This window comes from Nansenia antarctica (genome assembly GCF_963989245.1).
Source record: "Nansenia antarctica genome assembly, chromosome: 8".
In the NCBI taxonomy this organism is placed as follows: domain Eukaryota; kingdom Metazoa; phylum Chordata; class Actinopteri; order Argentiniformes; family Microstomatidae; genus Nansenia; species Nansenia antarctica.
The window spans coordinates 23740538-23751348 of record NC_137678.1 but is presented as its reverse complement, the minus strand read 5'-3'; the positions used below and the strand labels follow the sequence as shown (position 1 = coordinate 23751348).

The 10811-nt window shown below is 43.2% G+C and overlaps 1 protein-coding gene across 1 annotated transcript; it reads left to right on the top strand.

Annotated features, from left to right (window-relative positions):
* Positions 1 to 1644: 1644 nt before the first annotated feature.
* LOC308164041 (nuclear pore complex protein Nup50-like) lies at positions 1645 to 10203 on the top strand (the record flags this gene model as incomplete). The annotated part of the gene is made up of 7 exons (XM_080538203.1): positions 1645 to 1713; positions 2146 to 2229; positions 2854 to 3055; positions 4851 to 5627; positions 7943 to 8027; positions 8594 to 8712; positions 10004 to 10203. 7 exons carry the CDS (start codon positions 1645 to 1647, stop codon positions 10201 to 10203), a joined length of 1536 nt encoding a protein of 511 aa, XP_080394329.1.
* Positions 10204 to 10811: the final 608 nt, after the last annotated feature.

Genomic DNA, 10811 nt, shown 5'->3' with positions numbered 1-10811 from the left:
AAAAAAATATATGAAAATACAGAATATAAACTTGTGACTGACAGTCACATACACACACACAAAGATAATCAGCTATAATATAATACGAATTACAATAATTACAGAAGTAAAATCACAGTCAGATGGAGCATTCGGTAAACAGCTGAGTATCAGCTGAGTTAAAGAAAACAAACTCTTACCTTTGATGACACCCACATCAGCCCTGTTTTCCCGTACTTCTCCTGTGTGTCTCTTATTGTCTGTGTCTGCATGTTTTTCCAGCATGTAATTCCGTTGTCAATAAAAAAATCGTTTCCCCTTCTTTTCCCCTTGACACTGTGTCGTTGCTAAAGTGACGGCACATAAGAATCGTTTTTTGACTTGCTAATGTCTGCTGATACACCACCACAGCTAGCCGATGCTGATGGCTCTCCCGCTGTAGCTTATTTGTGCACCTAGCTAGCTAGATCAGCTTTTTGTATCTTTTAGATGCTAGGCTGATCCGGAGGCTGGATGCTGAACGTAGCACTTGAAACTGGCGCCGCTCTCTGGGGGGTATTCCATCAACATCGCTAAAAGAAAATCCAGGTTTAGTCTGACAAGTCTCGCGAGAGTTCCTAAAAATATCCAGGCATATTCGGACAAGTCTCGCGAGAGTTATCCAAAATAAGCCAGGATTTTCCTTTAGCGACGTTGATGGAATACCCCCCTGGACTGCAGCTGCTCCCGCGTTAGCATTAGCATCCATCTTTTCTTCTCCCTTCTCACCGTCACGAGCTCAAATTACACTTGTCGGCCGATCTAACTCTTAACACTCACTTACAGGACTTCTGACACCATGTCGTGTTATTCTATTAAACATACACGTGAGTCCTTCTGTATTTCAATGTAGTGTCTTTATTTTAACTCGCTCTGTAAGCTCTACAATACCGGTCTCTTGTTGTCTCGTCGTAACCTGCCCACCTGACCTGATGTCACTACGGTGGCCTGTACACAGAATACCACAGTTCACATTTAGACCAATCAGGAGCCCTTGTGTCACGTCGTCAACTGAATGTTTAATGTCATTAATCTGATTTTGGATCAGCGGTTAGAGAGAGATGGGCGTGGATTTAGGTGCACTTTTAGTCAACATCCATTATAGCGCTGATCTAGGATCAGATATATTTTAATCAGCTTTATTTTATTTATTTATTTTAAGAACTTTTTTTTTTTTTTTTTGTGTGGACTGAATCAATTTGTGGCGGAGGAAATTCATTCGTGGCGGCCCGCCGCCAATAAATGCATATAGAGGAAACACTGCGTTTACTGTCGACTGTTAGCTATATATGCTTGGCTCGTTTGCAGGAGATATTGTATGAAATATGAATAGCTCATATTGGGACTATTGTGCGTTAATGATCTGTAGTCCTGATTGTCCACACGTCATACATTCCTCGAGACCACTCGAGTTCGCACTTGGTGCGAATTCCGAACTTTACTTCTTTTACTTTTTACAGGCCAGGAAACAACCCGCCGTTCTATTGACATGGCCAGTGTTGTCAGATTGGACACCGGTTGAATGAATTGATCAGAGATTAAACCGACTGTTTACTGTCGATGATGAGTGTTGACTTGTAAACAATGCTTTTGTGCTGCTGTTTTCCCAGAGAGCAAAGAGTTGTGATGGCAAAGAGGATCGCTGACAAGGAGCTGACTGACAGGAACTGGGATCAGGAAGATGAAGGGGAGGAGGTGGGTTGCAAGATGACTTCTGCTACAGTTCCAGAGCCCCCCTGCTGTGAGATGTGTGGTTGCATTATTGCTCACACGTTCTCAAGACAGGCGTGGTTAATTGGCACTGGTCTCTTTTTGATATATGGTGCAGTGGAGGTAGACATTTAAGGATGTGGCTCATTGCAATGCATGGAACGGCCTCAGACACATCTTTGAATTCCTCATTCCATGCATTGCAATGAGCTATGTCCTCTGATTGCTGGCTCCACCAGCCTCCCCTGGTGTCATGCAGACGCCAAGTTTGAGCATCACAGCAGATAACAATGAATACTAACATACATGCATGTGTGACAAACAGTTTTCATGGCAACATTCAGAAAATATATGGAGGATCAAGTCAAGATCATGAAGTGTAATTTCCTTTTGTTTTTTTTACACTGCGTACTTCAGGCAGGGATGTTTTCAATCGCAAGTGACGATGTGATGAAAAGCAGGCCAATCAAGAAGGCCAAACGTCGAAATCCCGGCGCAGAGGTAATGTCCCTGAAACGATCACACATGCATGCAGGGTTCCCACGGGGCCTTGAAATCCTTGAAAGTTTGTGAATTTGACAAAAAGAAATCAAGGTCTTAAAAGTTTTTGAAAATAGACGGGTCATTGAAAGTGCTTGAATTCCCCCTCTCTTTCTCTCTCTCTCTAAAAATATATATATTCAAAAATGTTTTACTTAGCTCCTTTTCTCTGTATTGCTTAACTTGACACATATTTCACAATACCGGTATATTGTTTTGTTTTGCTGTGCTGTGGTAGAGAAGGCAAGAGACCATCTAGTGTTCACACATTCAAGCCTCTCTTTTTAATTATTGTCTGTGAGCGGATAGTTCTTATTATATAAATTCTCATCTAGATCTGTCTCAAACTATGCCGTGTTGGGTCCTTGAGGGATTTGAGGGAATTGAGTCTTGAAAGTCCTTGAAAGGTGCTTGAATTTGATGTTTCAGAAGTAGTGGGAACCCTGTGCATGCCGCTAGGCAGGGCAGGGTTACCTCAAGTTCATTCAGACGATGCTTCCATGCCAACACTCTGACATGCCTTTGTCTTGTACATCATCTCGTTCAACCTTGAATAATCCATGAGTTTCCTGTCTTTGCCCCCAGGGTGACAGCGCAGGAGCTTTTAAAGTCTTTAAAGGGTTCTCTCTGGCCCTGACAATGCCGTCTGCCGGAGGTGGAGTCACAGCCTTTTCTGGGTTTGGGAACGGCACCGGTTTCAAAGGCCTTACTGGTCTGACCAATGGAAACAGTGGCGCTCCTGCCTTTGGTGGCTTTGCCAGCCCTGCTACAGCCACCACCACCCCAGGTAAGGGAGAGTTTAGGCTTCACTCATCAGAGAGTCGTAAACTGCATGGTAACACTTTTATTGGGGTTCATGGGTAAATTATTGCATTTTACATTTACATTTTTAGCATCTAGCAGACGCCTTTATCCAAAGCAACTTAGAACAAATACGTTTGACTATGCAAGTGATTCATCTATCCACCAGTCATAGCAGGAAAAAGTAATCTATGCTCAGGCCTGGGGCCATTGGCAGTCGTCGTGCTAGAAGCAGGAAGATCTTTTTTTTTTCTTCCATTATGACACTGGGGAAACAGTACAGGGGAGTAGTAGATGTCTCAGGAGGATCCCAAGCAGTAGGAAAAGGGTTCTAGGCATTTTGGCACATTAAAAACAATAGATCTAAGTAAAGAAAGGCCTGTATATCGTAATTAGGGATGCACTCAAACTAAGGAAACAAGTGCGTACGGGCAATTTATTTATTTATTGCCATTTTTTCTACCATTGCTTAAATTAAATAAATATAGCTTTTTATTCATGCTTGTAGGCCTATGTTTGGTAATGTAAAATGATAATGATGACCAAACACCATCATTATCACGTGTTTGAAATTGTATATACTTAATGTTACGCAATATTTCCTCATTTCATGAAAGATGTAAAATAGGCTACTGTGATCCCATCAGTTTCTAGTGATCGCTTAGCTTAGAAGTCACAAAAACAGATGCTCGTTGTCGTTCAGAGAACAGATGCCAAACTGCCGACATGTTTGCTGTAATATGACTTGGCAGTAGGCACTAGTTAGTAGGCAGTCGTCCGTCAATGCTCATGTCATTCACAGAACAGCATGGGTTGCTTGCACTGTTTGATCACGTCATAAACGTCTTGTTGTCTGTTCGGTAAACATTCGGTCTTTCCCCACATTCAGACGAACACCGAATGTGCTTTTTGTGCTATTTTCTGCCAAATACGTTCGGTTCCTGAAATGTCTGTGCATTCCTAATAGTAATGGTCTTTCCCAGAACTCCCCCCCTCCTCACCAGGATTCACTAACATGTTGGTTTCCTTCATGGTGTTGGAAACCATGAAGTGATGGGATTTCCTACAGATGTGGGAGGCAGAATGCCACCTGGTTTATTATCCCACTCAGTTCACTCTAAGCCACCCTCATGGAGGATATAGGCTCTCTAGTTTATTATCCCACTCAGTTCACTCTGAGCCACCCTTATGGAGGATATAGGCTCTAGTTTATTATCCCACACAGTTCACTCTGAGCCACCCTTATGGAGGATAGAGGCTCAGTTCACTCTAAGCCACCCTTATGGAGGATATAGGCTCTCGCACTCCTTTGAAAATGAATGTTCATTTTATGTCAGCTACCAGTGGTGGTCCACTGTTAATATGTAATTGAGTTGAAAATCTTCCATTGTTGAAGGCTGGGGTGGGGAAGCGGGGGGGTGGGGGGGGGATCTGGCATTAGTGTGTGTGTGTGTGTGTGTGTGTGTGTGTGTGTGTGTGTGTGTGTGTGTGTGTGTGTGTGTGTGCACCCGATGTGGCCTCCCGTCTCTTTCACTGCACGGTGCTTGAGGGCAGAATGACAGAGCTGCAGTGCTCCAGTCAGCCGAGGAGGACCCGTGGGGGAGGGGTGCTGTCACAGCCGCATAGGCACACAGCCCTCCTCCCCCTTCTCCCCCTTCCCTACTATTAAACACAAGCCAGGCTACCTCTGAGGTATTTCTGCTTCTCTCTCTGTGCAGCAGGAGTCAAACTCCCTCTCTCTCTCACCCCCCCCCTCCCCTTCCTCTCTCTCCATCTCTTAGGTTCATTAACATTCAGCGGTCCAGCCTCCACCACCGCCGCTGCATCTGCCGATGACATCACAGCCAAGCAGACCAATGGCTCCGCCCCCAGCCTGGCTCAGAGCACCACCACCACCACCAGCAGCAGCAGCAGCAGCGGCAACAAGGAGTACAGCCGGCAGCTGACGGCGCTCAACTGCTCCGTGCGGGACTGGATCACCAAGCACGTCAACGGCAACCCCCTGTGTGACCTCAACCCCATCTTCAGGGACTATGAGCAGCACCTGGCCAGCATCGAGAAGAAGTACGGAGGCTCAGCCTCGGCCGGAGGTGGGGGGGCCGGGGGGGCGGGGGCCAGCGCCTCTTCTGCAGCAGCAGCAGGAGGCGGCTCGGAGAAGAGCAAGGCGCCGGGGGAGAAGAAGCAGGGGGGGGCAGGGGGGCTCCAGCCGACCGGCGTCGCAGCCCAGTTCTCCAGCGGTAGCGGTGGCAGCGGCTCGGTAGTCACGGCGACAGTACCGACGCCAGCCGTCACCCCCCCGTCTTTGTTCTCGTTTGGCAAGGACAGCGCCGCAGCCCCGGAGAAGACTCCGGTCCCCGCCGGCATATCCTTTAGCTTCGGCCAAAAGGTGGACAGTGCGGTGCTGGGCTCCCTGGGGTCCGGGGGCGTGCCCACCCCCAGCTTCTCCTTCTCCTCCACAGCCTCCTCTCTGTTCGGGACGCCGGGCTCCGCCGCCTCACCCGCCTCCGCCAGCTTCTCCTTCAGCGGGGCGAAAACCAAGGCTGCCGCCAAGACTACAGGTACGCTACGGGGCAGGGGGGGGTTCATGTGTTCAGTTTAGACTACAGGTATGGGGCAGGGGGGGTTAATGTGTTGAGTTTAGGGCAGTTTGAAGTGAACTCTCTACCATACGTTGTTATATCAGCACCTTTCTAATGTCCCCACAAACACAGTACATCACTTAATTCATGTTTGCTGTTTGCTGTGTAAATGTTATTTTCATTTTGGCATGGTATACCAGTAGTCATTTCAACTAACTTCAGCTACAGAACTGTAGGTTAAACATCTTGACTTGTTCAGAAATGTGAAGGCAGTACCTAAGTCAGTTCACAGATTTTGTATTTGTACTAGATTTAGGAATACATGTACAAAAATAATCATAACAGACAATTGCAATGTCAGTTAGTTAATTATGCCTATCAATTCTACTGTTAATATGAAACATTTGCTCATATTCAAATTAAGTAATGTACGCAATAACTGAGCTTAGTATATAACTGCTGAGCAAAATGAATACAATGGTAGTCTGCATATTGCCAATTAGCTAATGTTGTTAGTGATATGTTTGAAGATAATGAATTGCACTAATGAACGCTGTGTGTGATTACACCTGTATGCAGTGGAATTTTTGTAACAATAAGAAATAGCAAAGATACAGAGGATTATGTAGGTTAATCTGAAGGATTTGCTTGAAATTAAAATAGAATAAATAAGTATCGTGCTTTGAGGAAAGTTAGGCAGTAAACAGTAAAAGATTAACTGGCTAAAATAACTGGTGTGAAACATCAGCCGAAATATGTCTGGAAGTAAATCAGCTGAAACAGAACCTATGACCTGGATCCATGGTCCAGAATCATTACCCACCAAGGACGGGACGCACTGAGATATGGACACGAATGAAAGCTTTACAAAATGTAGTTATATAAAAAAACAATAATATATAAAACATTTATTGACATGGTAAACTTGCTCAGAATGCCAGTTTGTGAAAGGCTATTGCAGGGTCATACGTACGTAATATGTATGTATTATATTAGGCTATGTAGTGATGTATGTTCAGTAGTGATATTATGTAGTGATGTGTTCAGTAGTGATATTATGTAGTGATGTATGTTCAGTAGTGATATTATGTAGTGATGTATGTTCAGTAGTGATATTATGTAGTGATGTATGTTCAGTAGTGATATTATGTAGTGATGTATGTTCAGTAGTGATATTATGTAGTGATGTATGTTCAGTAGTGATATTATGTAGTGATGTATCTTCAGTAGTGATATTATGTAGTGATGTATGTTCAGTAGTGATATTATGTAGTGATGTATGTTCAGTAGTGATATTATGTAGTGATGTATGTTCAGTAGTGATATTATGTAGTGATGTGTTCAGTAGTGATATTATGTAGTGATGTGTTCAGTAGTGATATTATGTAGTGATGTGTTCAGTAGTGATATTATGTAGTGATGTATGTTCAGTAGTGATATTATGTAGTGATGTGTTCAGTAGTGATATTATGTAGTGATGTATGTTCAGTAGTGATATTATTTATGTAGTGATGTATGTTCAGTAGTGATATTATGTAGTGATGTATGTTCAGTAGTGATATTATGTAGTGATGTGTTCAGTAGTGATATTATATAGTGATGTATGTTCAGTAGTGATATTATGTAGTGATGTATGTTCAGTAGTGATATTATGTAGTGATGTATGTTCAGTAGTGATATTATGTAGTGATGTATGTTCAGTAGTGATATTATTTATGTAGTGATGTATGTTCAGTAGTGATATTATTTATGTAGTGATGTATGTTCAGTAGTGATATTATGTAGTGATGTGTTCAGTAGTGATATTATGTAGTGATGTATGTTCAGTAGTGATATTATTTATGTAGTGATGTATGTTCAGTAGTGATATTATGTAGTGATGTATGTTCAGTAGTGATATTATGTAGTGATGTATGTTCAGTAGTGATATTATGTAGTGATGTGTTCAGTAGTGATATTATATAGTGATGTATGTTCAGTAGTGATATTATGTAGTGATGTATGTTCAGTAGTGATATTATGTAGTGATGTATGTTCAGTAGTGATATTATGTAGTGATGTATGTTCAGTAGTGATATTATTTATGTAGTGATGTATGTTCAGTAGTGATATTATTTATGTAGTGATGTATGTTCAGTAGTGATATTATGTAGTGATGTATGTTCAGTAGTGATATTATGTAGTGATGTATGTTCAGTAGTGATATTATGTAGTGATGTATGTTCAGTAGTGATATTATGTAGTGATGTATGTTCAGTAGTGATATTAACATCACCGTGCCTCTTCCTCTGCAGCTGAGAACGGGGAGGAGGAGTCAGAGGAGCCTCCCAAACCTGAGGTCAAGGAGATCAAGGAGCAGGACGCCTTCTATTCCAAAAAGTCAGTCTGGGTTTGATAGTGTGTATGGTCCAGTCACTCTGGGTTTGATAGTGTGTTGGCTTATGGTCCCGTTATGATTGATGACTTGAAAAGTTTCCTAAATCTTACACATTCAATCTATAATATTTATCTTTTAAATAACATCTTATCTATAAATATCTTATCAACATCTGTCTTATAAATATTTGACTTTTAATGTTCATAATGATGTCAGAACAAATAATTAAACACACAGTAAATATTTACTCCTTTATTACACTGTTTGTGTTGCTTTCTCAAAAACAAGGTTCAATATTTGTATTTAAAATAGTAGAATTTAGAATGTATTATTAGAGATGGCTTTGCCACATTTTTGATGTGCAATTAATTAGATGAATGGAAGAAAATTCTACTGTAACGATAAGGTCTTTAGTCCGTTTAACATCAGTGTGGAGGATTGATTGTGATGACATTTGATGTTTGTACTGAATTCAGAAATCAGTGTCGGTCGGCAGATGGACTGATGGTGCTGCTCACACTGATCTCAAAATGACATCTGATTTTGAGATTTGTTCTCTCTCTCCCAGGTGCAAACTGTTCTACAAAAAGGAGAGTGAGTTCAAGGAGAAGGGGGTGGGCACGCTGCACCTGAAGACCACAGCAGAGGGGAAGACACAGCTGCTGGTGCGCGCTGACACCAACCTGGGTACGCTGATCTACAACATTTAGGGGGGGCTTAGCGGGTTAATCGTCGACCACGTAACCGCAGGGTTCCCGGTTCGATTCTGGCTGCGGACATATCCTGCCTGACATGTCATCCCTCCTCTCTCTCTCTCTCACCCATCCTTCCTGTCAAAATCTCTACTGTATCTGTCAATAAAAGGAAAAGTATGAGTGGCACTGCCCCACTCAGAACAATTTGCTTAAATTTTATTTTATTTACAACATGTATTTATTTTTATTTTTTAGATTAGATTTTTGACGCTTTTAATCCAAAGCGATTTACAATTACGATTGACTAATTACAGGGACATTCCCCCTGGAGTAACTGAGGGCTCAGTGCCTTACTCAAGGGCACACTAGTGATGGTGTTTCAGGCGGGATTTGAACTCACAACCTGTGTAGTCCAGCTCACTATCCACTAGACCACCACATTTTTAAAGCCTAAGCTGGTGACTGACAGTGTTTTAGATCTGTATTGTCAATAGTCATCCAAATCTAACGTGTACACACTGTAACATTGCCGTAAGCCTGTTAGAGCAGCTTAAACAATGGTTTTGGCAAAGAGTGACCATAATACTCACTGAAGGATTAAGGTCATGTTAGAAGCTGCCAAACTTTTACTCCGACGCAATAATTTACTGACAAAACGTTTCGACAGCAAACTGCTTTCTTCTCCAGGGGTTTCAGGGCTTCTAAAAATGAATGTTTACCTGCCTGTTCACATCGCCCTACACATCATCTCTGTTGCCTGGGTTTGGAAGTCTCTAAAGCTGCGTTGGAGAACCCTCCTGATCGATCCTTAACTCGTCCTTGTCCTCTGGCTGCTGCTGTGCTTTACGTGAGGGTGTTACAAAACACTCTCCCTGTCCCCCTAGTGGCCGTAAAGCGGTACTACCGCACACAATATTTGCAGTCTCATTCCTCCACAACGTTGCTCGGTTTCTGACAGATGTCTTCACATCTAGTTGTCGCTCGGCTCCAACTGGTGTGTATGGGAGAGGGAGGGAGAGAGAGAATGCTTAAATCTAATGCTAAATCTAGATATAGTAGCAGTATACAGAGTAGATTGTCCTACAAAGACTTAGATTTAGATTTAGTAATCTAAAAATGAATTAGACTCCTATACTTTCTTTTATTCATTTTTTTTGTTTCTTTTTATTTTACTATTCGATCTTTTCAGTTTGTAAAGCGTCTGAGTGTCTAGAAAAGCGCTATATAAGTCTAATGTATTATTATTATTTTAACAACGACCTTTTCTCTGTGGTTCCCATCAGGAAACATCCTGCTGAACATCATGGTGCAGACCTCCATGCCCTGCTCCCGGATGGGCAAGAACAACGTGATGGTGGTGTGCGTGCCCAACCCGCCCATGGACGACAAGAACCCCACCAGCCCCGTCCCCATGCTCATCCGGGTCAAAACCACCGAGGACGCCGACCAGCTTCTCAGCATCCTCCAGGAGAACAAGGGTTAAAGTTCCCTCTGCCCCTCCCTCCCTCCCTCCCTCCCTCCACCCTCTCACCCTGCTCAGACTTCTGAAGACCCACCACAGCCCAGTCCAGGCCATGATATTTTAACCAATCCCCCCCCCCCCCATATACCCCCATCTTAGACCCCTCCCTGTGTCCCTGTCCTATCCTTCCAGGCTCCCTGTCTCCCTGTCCTAGCCCTCCCTGTCCTAGCCCTCCCTGTCCTGTCCCTCCCTGTCCCGTCCCTCCCTGTCCTGTCCCGCCCGACTCCCTGTGTCTCCTGATGATACAGGCTTGGCCTGGACCTGCCCAGCCTCATGGTCACATGGTGAACTCATGGCGGTTTTTTTCTCATCACACATACACACACACACACACACACACACACACACACACACAGATAAAGTCCATGTTTTAACTGCATGGATGTACAGGTCACTTTTTTTCTTTATTTTTTTTAAATGACAAACAAATCGGTTTTCATACTGTGAAATGGGTTCCACTGTCTCGCTCCTTCACGGTAATATTGTGAATGGTTCATAAATTCAGACTAACTTGTTACGGTGGGGGGGAAAAAAACCATAAACCTTGTTGATGTTTGTGTCACATGTGT